The sequence below is a fragment of the Myotis daubentonii genome, chromosome 11 (assembly GCF_963259705.1).
Source record: "Myotis daubentonii chromosome 11, mMyoDau2.1, whole genome shotgun sequence".
Classification (NCBI taxonomy): domain Eukaryota; kingdom Metazoa; phylum Chordata; class Mammalia; order Chiroptera; family Vespertilionidae; genus Myotis; species Myotis daubentonii.
Genome location: NC_081850.1, coordinates 39,122,522 through 39,135,332, shown reverse-complemented (window position 1 = coordinate 39,135,332; position 12,811 = coordinate 39,122,522). Strand labels below are relative to the sequence as shown.

The window sequence follows — 12,811 nt, the reverse complement described above, 5'->3', positions numbered from 1 at the left end:
AGGTAGTCTGCCTGTTACCTGCAACTGTTCACTAAACTACTCTGCCATCGTCCATTTCACATTTCTTGAGAGCCTGCCATGTGCCAGACTCTATTCTAGGGCCTGGGGATATAGCAGTACCTAACCTCAGTCGGCCTACATAAGCGGTGATAAAGAAATACAAAATAAACATATGGAAGGGAAGAGGGAATGATCCTGTGCTAATAAATCAAGGACTACAAGGATTAAAAATTTGCCACCAGGTTTAGGAAGGAGTTCATTGGTGACCTTGAGAAGTACCTGGGTGGTATGGGTGAAATCCTGAATGGTGTGCATTCCAGAGAGAATGAGACTGCAAGAAGTGGAGACAGAGTAGAAAATGATCTTGGTAAATTTTGCACTAAAGGAACACCAAAAATGGGAAAGAAGCTGGAGGAGACCAGAGATCAAGAGATGATGCCACAGTAACTCTTTCCTGAAATATTTATCCTACCCTTGCCTTTTTTTCATACTATTTATAAACATACATTTTTAGGGTTAAATGATTCATTGCTTCATAGTGAAACTCCCCCACTGAAAACATTGAGGTTGTTAAGCTCAGTGTACCTCAGCCCTCCCAGCCATGCTTTTAGAAGAGTAGGTGTCTGGTTATAACACTCAGGTCAGTGCTACTAACAGTTTCTCCCACATTTATACCATAGTCCTCAAAACTGCTTTTCATAAGGGAGCTGCCTTGGCAAGTATACACTTTGGGGTCATCCTGTTATCAATGTTATGACCCTATTGAGGATACTTGAAAAAAAACTTTGGATTTAGAAGCACGCCAACCACACATCTGCCTAACGAAGTCCTCCCTAACCATTAAAAATGCGTGTGGATGCTGGTTGTAGCATCTACTGAGAACTGTATAATATTCTAACATTTGAACAGAAGATCATTGTTAAATATTCTAATGCAGAGGTGACCCTGACTACTTGACCCTTTTTTTACTCATGAAGCTTATATAATACAATTAGTTTGAATTCATTTAATGTCCAAACATTTTGTTGGGCAATTCGCTGAGTTGGTGAGTATCATGGATTCTTAGACATCCTGGAATGTGAGGGAGTCAGTGCCTCCTAGAGAACCTGTGTCCCCTGAATACACAGTTCCAAGGGAGGGGGCCATGAGATCAAAAGGAATTGCAGGGCAAAGAAATATGAAGACCCAGCTTGTACTTGACATCGTGGTGAATGCAGCCTTCCACTGATGTACTGCTGCCAGTCCTGCCTTGTTTGATTTGCATTCTCCATGAATGTGGCTACCACGCTGGCCCTGCTGTAAGTTCATGGTAAGGTTCCTGTTTCCTCAGAATAATACAACCAGCAAGGCTACTTACATGCCAGCTGCTGACTAACAAAATATGCCGCATATTCTTCACAGGCAACAAAAGCTATGCCAGGGACAATGTTAGAAGCCAATTAGAACCACAAATGAAAACCCCCTTTTATTCTTTCTCTCATGCATGCTCTACTTTTTTATTTAATTTCTTTTTAGTCTTTCTTTTTCTTTGGAATTGTTTTGCAAGCAGTATTACCAATACATCTATGTCTGATCAGGAGTGGTTCATTTTGTAAAATATCACTGACGTTAACTATTGATGAATTGTATTTGTTTTCTTTTCTGGACTATTGTTCCCTAGAAAAATTTTATCTTCTTGGCTGCATGTCTATTTTTTAAATACTTTTTTTATGCATTTGGAAACAAGAAATAGAGGTCTTGTGTTGCAGGAAGAGATAGGATGCTTCCACAGTTTTGCAGGAAATGCATTTCAGGGATGCACACAGGAGGGTTGGAGGCATAGAGGCAAGATTTATCGGAGTGAAAGCAAAGGCCTGCCCCCAGGTACACCAGGCCCCGGTCTCATCCACAACCAGGTGGCTCTGCTCCGTCTCATTGTGGAAGAAATCCAGCCTCTGGGACCGCAGGCTCACATTTGTTCCCACCAAGCCCAGGAGGGCCAAGACCCAGAGCGGCCACGCCATTATCCTGGCATCCCAGGCTCCCGGAGTCCAGCACAGTCTCTGTTCCCATCCAGTCCGCTAGGGGCGCTGTGCTTCAGCCTACAGGCTGCGGAAGAGACCTCAGGCCTTTGTTAAACTTTGATTATATGTCCTTGGGCTTGGGCAAGAGCAGGCTTTCTTTCAAAGAATCCAGTCCTGTGCTGGTGCCTCTCCCTGTACAATCCCTTTTCTGGATCTTCCGAGGTTTCATGTCCTTATCCTATCTAATTCTTCTCCAGGATTTTTCCAGGCTAGACTCCTCACTTTATGGTTGCCATTTTGGCTTCTACTACACATGCCTCAGCAGAGATATTCTCCCCTCACTTTATCCTTCCCCCTGTTAATCTGGGGGCTCGCCCAGCCGTTATTCCCTGGGGAGATTGGAAAGCCTGCTCTGGGATTAGCATTTGTTTGGCAGGGGATATAGCTGTTCCCTGGAGTCTGTGAAGCTGCCACTTCCTAGTTAATCTGGCTTAATTAGATGTCTCTTTTTTGTTAATATCTAACTAGCTGCCTACTGTAACACTTGGATTTTGGTGGAGCTGAAATCTGGGAAATGTTAGGGGGGAAATGTCTTTTTCAAGAGAGAGCTTATTCACCACCTCATAGGCTAATTTTAAGCAGTTTACAGCCCCCATGACGGGCGTATATTTTGATAGGAAGATATTTGAGAAAGAGAGCAACTATTTGGAGAGTGAAGGATTTGCATAGCAGTTGCTGGAACAACTGGCTCCCGGCCTGTCCAAACATCCTCCCAGATTCATAACATAAAATTAATGTATCAGAATGCGCCTCCTGGGAGCTAAAACAGCCAATCCACAAGCTGCTCTGCTCCCTGTTAGGGCTGAGCTGGGTCTCCGTCCTTCTGGATCCAAAGCATTCAAAACTAGGCCAAGTTCTTAAGCCCCTCAGGGAAATTACCTGCTTATTATCATCTCATCATTCTGGCACTATAAAAAAGCAAACACAGAAGTTACTCACATGGATCACGACAAAATAGTTACTCATCTGCTTCTATTTGCGGCCACGGTTCTTAATTCTTCCGGGTGAATTTTCATTTGTGTTCAATGTTAACCTGATCCACTCATCTAAGAGATTGGTCACTTCATTCAAAGTTAAAGGACAGAGCAGCAGAGGGTCCCCAAAAGAAAGAAACAGTAGGGATTGTCAAGATTAAATTCACCTGTTCATTTTACAGACGAGGAAACTAGGACTTTAAATAATAACAATAATAGCAACAGCATTTATTGAACACCTGCCATTTTCCAGGTGGCTTGGGTTTTTTTGAGCTTATATGTCAAGCTAGTTAAATTTCTCCAAGAATATGCCAAGCTCCTTTCTGACTATTTTACACATACTAATTCACTTTTCTCATAGCAACTTATGAGGGAGATATCATTACTGTCCTTGTCTATAAAACAAAAAGATGGCTTATTCATGCTAACAGAACCAGTTAACTGGCCTATTATATGGTTACATATCATTTTATTATTTATAACATTTATTTATGTGATAATGCATATCACATAAATTATTTTATATAATGATAAATATTATTGAAAATTATAAAAATCCATTATTCTAAAGGTTTCTATACATCAAGTATTTCTTTCAAGAGTTTTTTAATAAGGCTATCATATCTTGATAAGGAAAAGCAAGAAAAAATAATATGCCATATCCCATAGAGTAAAGGTCCTCTGATTTCACTAGATATTGAATTAAAACACCAACCTTGCATCTGGAGAAAATGTTCCAAAATATCTATTGAATCAAAATCTGAAAACGGTGGCTTTTATGGGTCCAGAGACTAGATGGATGTTAGCTGACAACTGGACAGAATATTTGAACTAGGGATGATTCTATATGTGTTTAATGTGTGTGCGTATTGTGTATATTTGGTATGTATCAGTGTAAAATTCTAACAGACTAACATTCTTAACTTCTTTTGAAAAGTTACTTTGCAAAATTTTAAAACTTGGCCATTTTAGAAACTGTAGGTAAAGCCAAATAAAAATTTGAATCAAAAAGCAGGGTATCCCGTATTTTTCACGAGTCAGTAAAAAGTAAGTTACCAGTGACAAAAGAGGAAGTCTCGTTCCTGAATTTCATTTTAAATCTAGAAATGCCTCTTTTCCTCACCCATATCACAAATAAAGGATAATTCACTATAAAAAGGTATGTATACAATGCTTTATTCAGAAAGCTGCTAAAATGTGCTCTTCCTTTAAGGGCCTTCCTAGTTCTTTCTCAGCCTTTGTCACATTGGGCCCGGGTGGTTCTGGGTCTGTGATTGCTGAGTGTGATCAATGAAGAGTGCTTGAAGGTAATTGAAAGCTCAGCTTGAATGGGCCTATAAAAGTAGCCAGTATACTTGAAATTACAACCTGGACTCTTTGAAATGAAACTTGTCATGCCCAGCAAAGCTGTTGACTGTGTGTCATACCTGGGAATTCTTAGAGGAATTGAACTAGCCTGACAGATAGACTCAAAAACCAAGTAACCTGGAAAATGTTCCTGAGTTTTCCCTTCCTTCCCATAATCAGGGGTGCTAGTGGCCATGCCTGGGCTGTCTTCCTCGTCAGTTCCCGGTGGCACAGTGGTCATGTTTAGGTGGTCTTTGCAAAAAGATGATGAGATCCTTGATAAGATAGTGTCTTGAATACTGAAAGAAGTTGTCATTCAGATAATATTTCTTCTTTCGGAAAAAAAATTCTTTCCATTGTCTAATTTATTTCAGGAACTATATCACTTCTATCAAGTCATAGATCCATGAAGTTCCAATATGTTTGAACTTGGCCTTACTGGCTCTTTAAAAGCTCCTAGTTAATATTTTTTGAAGGAAGGAAAGCTGGAAGGGAGGGAAGGAATGAAGAGGGAAAGAGAAGGGAAGGTTGAAAATATAACCAAAAGAAACACAGGGTTTGTATGGGAGAGACAGCATTTGAGTGTTTCTTGAATGTTCCCATGCGTCTGCCCACACATAAGTTTCAAGCTAAGGGATGTTTTGCTGCAGTGGACCGATAAGGAAGTAGTGAAAAGGAAAGAAACATCTCTCACCGATGTCCAGAAATGAATAACAAGGTGACAAACTCAAAGACAGGTGCTGGAAAGAAAATAATTACATTCTACTGTGTTGCCGCAGTTAAACGCAGTAGCTTTATAATTGCTAGCTAAAAATATTCACCTTTTCATGCCATTCCACCATGCCTCTTTTCTTTGGAACTTGACTTTCTTTAGCAACTTGCTTTATTCTGTGCTAGTTTTACTCTGGGCATCTAAAGAATTCTCTACTTGAAAAGTCCAAAGGAGCTGATGATCAATAATAAAGCCTGTTTGAATAATCTGACCAATCAGTAGGTCCCCTTGCCAAAGCCAAAGGAGAGGACACTCCAGACTGGCTAGTAACCCTGACTCTTCCTTTGTATCCAGCTTTTGTTCGCTTGTTTGTCTGTTACCCTTCTCTGCAAGTTGATGGTTTTATAGGAAATAACAGGAAATGAATTCTGAACGTTAGAGAACAAAAGGAAGAATGGCTCACTGTCATAATTCTCTTCTTCTGGTAGGTTTTTCTTTGCCTTTGAGTCCATTGAGTAGAGGAATAGTCTGCACAAAATAAGGGGAAATGAGGCTCCAGCGGCAGAGCAGGTGGTCAGCATGGCCTGAGAGCTGTCTGACCTCCAGGGGGACCAACAGGACTCTGCTGCTGCTCCGCCTGTTCTCTCTGCAGGCTCCTCATTGGCTTGGATCAGTGGCCAGGGACACTGACTAAGGAACACTCCCTGTAACCTCAGTGTGGCTTCCGTTCATTCTCCTGCCCTCCCGTTGACTGCAGGAAACTGAGTCATCAGTAGAATGAGCGGGAGGCCTTCAGCAGGGGAGTGTTTCAGAGGACAGCGCGGGAAGGGAAATTTGGCTATGTGTCTTTGAATAAACTGCTTTACCTTTAAACCTCAGGTATCACTACTGGAAAACAAGAATATACTTTCTAATGAGGGTCATTGGGACGACTAAGTGAGAGTTATACAGGTACAATGTCGAGGAGTGCTGGCACACCATGGCTGCCATTATGATTATAAGGGTTCGCTTCTCTTCTCAACTGAGGCAGACGTGTTTATTTCACTTAGCAACCGCTCTCCCTAAGAGCCTACAGATGTTCAACCCTTAACTTTCTAGTAGCAGAAAGAGCTCAAAAAAATATTAACTAGAATATTGTCCTGCCTAAAATATAATACTTAGTTTACCTAAAGATCTCTTATATAGAAACTTCAACTACTCAGAACCAGGAAATAAGACTTTAAAAAAAAAAAAAAAGGCTTATTTGAATGCCAATATCAACACCAGACAATCTGTGCACTAAATTCCACACAGTCATGGGCATTAAATGCCATAGAAACCACCGCTATTCTGCTCAGTGTTGGTATTCCTTCCCATTGCAGTTAGAAAGCTGGGAGGCAAAATGAATGAGTGTTGTTAGAAGAGTTAGTCAGAGTGTACAGTCAGGACCCTTTAAGTAGCAGACAAATAGCGGTAAACATGGGCAGTCTGGGACCATTTAAAGAGAGCCAGATCTCTCTACTTTTCCTGAGTCAATGATAACAACACTGGTCACAAAGGAAAGCAACGGATTTTCATTTTGTACATGTTGTCTAAGATGACAAATGTGTCGTCCATTACATTTTCAAAAAATTTTCATCGAAAAGAATTGACTTGTTTTTAATTGGCATTAAGGGATAACCCATACTTACCTGGAAATGGGTTTAAAAAATTAATAATCCCAAAATCTTGCAATTTTTTGAAGGATATGTTAACCCCGGAGCAGTTAGCAACACTTGTTTGTGCAGTGGACAACAATGAGAACATGGTCAACTATTCAATGGGAAGATACAGGGCTGTGTGCCTGAATGAGTCCAAGAAGGAGAGAGGGATTACTGGGCTATCAGGAAAAACAATAGACTTGATAAACTGAATCATTTTTCTCTTTGAATCAATTCCCTCTAAGCTTGAAAGAATAGAAAACTTTTCCAAGTAAGGTTCATTGTCAGTTGGTATAATATGACAGTGATGGTATAATATGACAGTGATGGGCTCTCCCTTTGAGCATTTAACAAGTGTCATGTTGTTCCAATGGCAGGTCAGAAAATGCAGCTTCCTTTTTAATTAGCCAAACTGGTTCAAGGGAAAACTGGTTACAGAGAAAACCTACCAGGGATGCTTTGTGTTTCCCTTTGTGTTTCCATTCTTGTCATCTGACAAAGGAGGCTCTTGTTTCTTATTCCTCTCAAGTGGCCCTAGAAGAAAGCTGTAGAGAAAACACAAATTTCTATTAAAAACTGAAAAAAAAAACAGCAATTACAGCAGCATCTCCAGGCTGGGCATTGTGTAAATAAGCAGGGGTTTTTCCCTTCAGGAGGCACTGAGAGCCAGGCACACAGGAACAAGAAGAGGAGAGCAGCCCCTGGCAGGCATGCAAAGTTAAAGGCAGAGGAAGGTCTATGAGGGTTTGACTTCCATGTAATGTTTTTTGTGATTTTCTATTTTATTTGCCATTGCTTAAGACAAAAATATCGTTGTGCGTTTTCATGTGCAAATGCTTTCAAATATTTTAACTCGAACAAACACAAAATTCAGAATTATCTTGGGACAGACACAAACCCCAGGTGGTCCTGACATTGGCCCAGCGTGTCCTTCAAACATGTGTTTGTGCACACATTTACAAGGCAGCGCAGGCTTTCTTTCTTTACCTTCTCTCAGGCTACAAATTTACTTTACTACTGGTTCTTAGGACCACAGCTGACCTTCTTGACAAAATGGCAGTATCTGTTTTGCTTATGATTAGCCTGCAAAGCTGCAAATGCTATTGAGCAACAAAATGAAAACCTGATTCTTTGAAATGACCATGATTTTGATCAAGTGAAAAGTAAAAATGAATGAACAATCTGTCATATAATTCTAATTATAGAGGAGATTATTTAAATAATAAGAGAGTTCTAAGTACAACTACATACAATAAATTTTAAAATCAACATGCATTGTTTGATTATCTAAGAAAATATATGAAATTGATTCAAGGAGAAGCAGAAATTCTAAATTGATCAGTAACTTGAAAAATTCATATAAGTGATCTATCTATCCATCCCTAAAAATGCTTCATTGCTAGCTAGTTTATACTTCTATGTCTGCCAGAAACCAAATTCTTTGTTATGTAAACTGTTCTGGGACATAACTAAATATGTAAAGCTTCCCAATTCATAGTGAAAATTAGTGCAACTCTAGTACCAAAATCAGTCAAGATTGTGACAACCTCACTTGCAAACATAGCTGCAAAAACCCTAAATAAAATAGTAGCAAATAAACCCAGTGCTGTTAAAGAATAACAAATCAAAACCAAGGAATTTTATATCAAAACTACCATTTCGCTTCACATCCCCACCTGATTTTCTGCATCTCTGCCAACACAGGGGAGTGGTAGCAGAAAACTCTGTTTTTCTTGTTTGATTGTGTTGTTGTTTTTTCCTGAGGCAGACATACAAATGTGTCATTGGTACTTCAAATGTTTAAATGTCAAATAAAAAAGTTTTAGAGTAGTAATGAACTCATAATATCTCAGGTCAGTTCAAGGCAAAATTATGAAATAAATTTCATCTTTGGATCCTCTAGCTATTTGTTGGTGCTTCCTTTCCCTCTTTCTAGAGTCCTTTAATTCTTCAAGCTGAGCACACAAGGATTGGGATATGGGCAGGTGGGCAGCCATTTCCTCCAATCAGTTATCAAAGAAAACTGCAAAGTTCTGGCACACAATTTCATTTCAGGCTCTTTGACAAACAACAGCATATATACCCATGTCTCCACCTTCTCACCCTAAAATCCTTTAGATTTTACTATACACCTTACTTTCCCTCTCCTCCACTGTGTTTCTAGGATAGCCTGGTAATCTTATATTTGAAGATAAATGTATTTGCTGCCTCTAAAGAATTTCATCTGACATGTGACCTCTAATTAGGCAGTGAAATTTAGGCATCGGCAGGACGAATAGGTCAGATGTGAAGGAATTCCATTTGATGCCTGATTTCTGAATTCTTCTAAAACAGCTCAGATGTTATCCTGATTCTTCAGCCTGCTAACAGCTTGGTATATAAAAATGTCTTTCAGACTATAACCATGCGTGGCTTAAAGAGTAAAAAAGTTAGCCAAATCCAGCCAGCATTGCTCAGTGGTTGAACATCTACCTATGAACCAGGAGATCACGGTTCAATTCCCAATTAGGGCACATGCCCAGGTTTCAGGCTTGATCCCCCAGTGTGGGGTGTGCAGGAGGCAGCTGATCAATGATTCTCTCTCATCATTGATGTTTCTATTTCTCTCTCGCTCTCCCTTCCTCTCAGAAATCAATAAAAAAATATATTTTTTAAAGTTAGCCAAAATTCCACTTCTGACCCCAGGTTTTTAATCCAGGGAACCTCAAGTTTTCTTCCCATGAGTGCAGAACAGATAAGAGGTGCTTCTCACCTCCCAGGTGGATTCCATGGGGGCATCAAGAGCTATTTGAGGCAATGTCCAATGGCACTTTGGCCAAACTATGGTTGCACAGGAGCAGGTTTCTGTGGGAATCTTATGGAGTTGGGGCACATCTCTACCAAATGGGTCTTACCAGAAGTTTCAAATATGACCCATGAGCCAAACACAGTACATAAATGGATCTTGTCTGGCTCTCTATATTTTTTACATTTTTTAGTTGAAGTGCCTGTGAAGGCATTTCATCTCGAAATCTCTGCCCTATAATCATCCCAGGACATAAACGGATACAAAGGAATTAGACAACACACAAGTGCTCATATGGTCTTTTTCCTTCCTCTCACTTTTTCCCAAAGGTTAAGGCACAAGACAAAAAGTTGAGATATATTGAGTTCCAGCCACAGCTGGCCTTCTCTCTAGTTGTTGATCTTAAGCATTGGGTCTTTTTCTCTGGGCATTAGACCAGAAAATTTCTAAGGCAACTGATAGTTTAACAGTTTATGTGTCTGTGTCCGTTTTATCCACCATAGTAGAAAAACTTAGAATTATATATTAACAAATTCTATAAAGTTTACTCCCTATATAGTTGGAAATAGGCAAGCACTATTATTTTCCCATTTACAGACAGGAAACTCAATGCCTAAAGTAGTTGAATACAATAGTAATTCAATGTAGCTATTCTAAAAATCTTTTGGCTTCCTTAAATAGCTTCCCTCTGACTTGGAAAAAAAAGTCTTTATTGTTCTTAAGCATTATTTGGGGACCTTGTGTTAATCTATCATGTATTAATCCTTCCCCAGAAAATAATTTTCTCCCCTGGATATACTCCTAAATTATTCTCAAGATGTTTCAAGGTTATTGAAAGAACAGAGGCATCACAACATTAAAACCCTTGAGTAACAATTGCTGAGAAGTAAGTGTATGGATGGCTATATTGCACACATACATACACATGCATGCATTTACTGAAGGGCATACAAACTCACTGTTTTTAAACACTTAATTACTCATCTCATCATTTACATTGTGGTTTACAAATTTCTGTAAATACGGCAAGTTTTCACTTTACAACTGAAAGGTTAGAAGAGGACATTTTCCTTGGTTTCTGGTTTCTCCTCATTGTCACTGTAATCAATGTAATTACCTAGCATGGTCTCTGCTAGGAGGCTGCTGAGGCACCTCCCTCTCAGTGAACTGCAGAGCCCTCCAGTTGAATACTTGCTGTGTATGCTTTCCCTGTGGTTAAGAATCTGCCTTAAAGATGTTGAAATAGTCTGCGTTCAGATATGGTCTCAATGATTTAATTTCTCTTGGGGGGGAAAAATGCGTTGCTAATGGCCACGTCTCACATTGCAGATTACAGTATTTCGGATGGGATCAGAAGGACACCAGGACATTGATTTAGCTATCCTGACAGCTTTACTCAAAGGTAAGAGTTTCTGCGTCCAGAGAGTGCAAAAGTAATTTAAATCAATTAACATAGCAGCTTTATGTACCCTAATAGTGGATATAAATCCATATGATACCGTGACACATCCTATCGTGGATAACATGAGGACCTATCCTGTAAGACACTGTTACTGCTATTAAATTTATCTATAACGCAGCTGTTATAGAATGACTCAAGTTCATAAAATTTAAGTATACTACAATTCAGTCATGTCCACTGAGTCATAAAACTACATAAAGTAACAGCCTACTGTAATGTGTAAGAAACTGAGTTACTGAAGCTATTTAATAATTATTGCCCTATCTACTTTTAAAAATCACTCAATATGGCATAGATAGATAGATAGATAGATAGATAGATAGATAGATAGATAGATGATAGACATAGAGATATCATAATATATTAAAATGGAAAATTTCTAAAACCATTTAGAGCAAGAGAGAAAGAAATCAAAAAAGTAGGCTACTGTACTTTTTATAATTGAACATTATAAAGTGTATCATGTGTCCCAGGTTGAAAACCTCTGCTCTAAAGCTTTTGATACCAGTGAACTAAAAAATATATACATGCAGAAGAATTAAGGGACCATGCATGGGTTGAACCACAAAGCAAACCCTGAGCCCCATTCTCCATTTATGAGACAAAATTAAAAGTTTGAGGCAATTAACTCTCTGATATCTGCTAATCCTATATAATAAAAAGCTAATATGCAAATGGACCAAATGGAATGACCAGTCACCATGACATGCACTGACCACCAGGGGGCAGACGCTCAATGCAGGAGCTGCCCCCTGGTGGTCAGTGCATTCCCACTGGGGGAATGCCACTCAGCCAGAAGCCCTGAGCTGGGTTCATGGCTGGCAGCTTAGGTGGGCCTAAGCTGTCATTCAGACATCCCCCAAGGGCTCCCAGACTGTGAGAGGGCACAGGCCTGGCTGAGGGATGCCCCTGAGTGAACAAATTTTGTGCACCGTGACTCTAGTCTTATATAAAACTAAGAAAACATAATAAAACTGATAGCTAACACTTAGGATTTGTTAGGTGCCCAACACTGTGTTAGATGCATTCGATGTATAAATTCATTTAGTCTGACCAGTTCATTATAAGGCCCATTTTATAAATAGAGAAGTTGAGGCACAGATTTAGTAACATGCCCAAGGTCAGACAGCCTGACCTCATAGAGCTCACTTACATATACCTCCAAGGCATTCCAATCCCATTGGTAATAAGATGTGGAACATCATATTTATCATCTTGAACCAAAATGAAGAAGTGGCCCAATTATTAAAACACTAGGGGCCCAGTGCACAAATTCATGCACCTTGAAAGGAACTGTGGGCCCCAAGGCTGCGGTGGGCACAGGGGCAGGTCTCAGCCCATCCTCCACACCCCCGACAAGCCCCTCCCGCCGTGGCCCCTGGTCCCCTGTCTGCCAGCAGCCCTGCTCCCATGCACTGATGGCGTAGGCCCCGCTCGCAGCAACTGAGGGCATGAGGTGATTGGGGCCAGTGCCAGCAGCAGGTGTGAGCAGTAGCTGCTGCCCCAATTGCCCCTCAGAAGCAGGGGGAGGTGGAGGAGCCCTCAGGGGCGAACAGAGCTGGCAGCCACTGCTCGCACATGCTGACACAGCCAAGCAATCAGGGCTGGCGCCGGGTGCCAGCAGCAGGTGCAAGTGGTGGCTCCGGCGCCTAAAGTGGGTGCAAGCAGGGCTGGCTCTGGCAGCAGATGTGAGTGCCCAGTGGGACTGCAGCTCACAGGAGCAAAGAATTTTCAGTAACCACCAGAGGCTTGCCCTGATGACAGCAACCGGCGCCCCACCTGGGTCTGG

The 12,811-nt window shown here is 40.6% G+C and overlaps 1 protein-coding gene across 5 annotated transcripts in view; it reads left to right on the top strand.

Moving 5' to 3' along the window:
• Window positions 1-12,811, top strand: part of TRPM3 (transient receptor potential cation channel subfamily M member 3) — a 713,055-nt gene that overhangs the window by 569,091 nt on the left and 131,153 nt on the right. For all 5 annotated transcript variants that reach the window (XM_059656889.1, XM_059656891.1, XM_059656887.1 and 2 more), the window contains one exon: window positions 10,890-10,962. In XM_059656889.1, coding sequence (XP_059512872.1) covers window positions 10,890-10,962 — 73 coding nt within the window. The remainder of the gene's footprint in view (window positions 1-10,889; window positions 10,963-12,811) is intronic.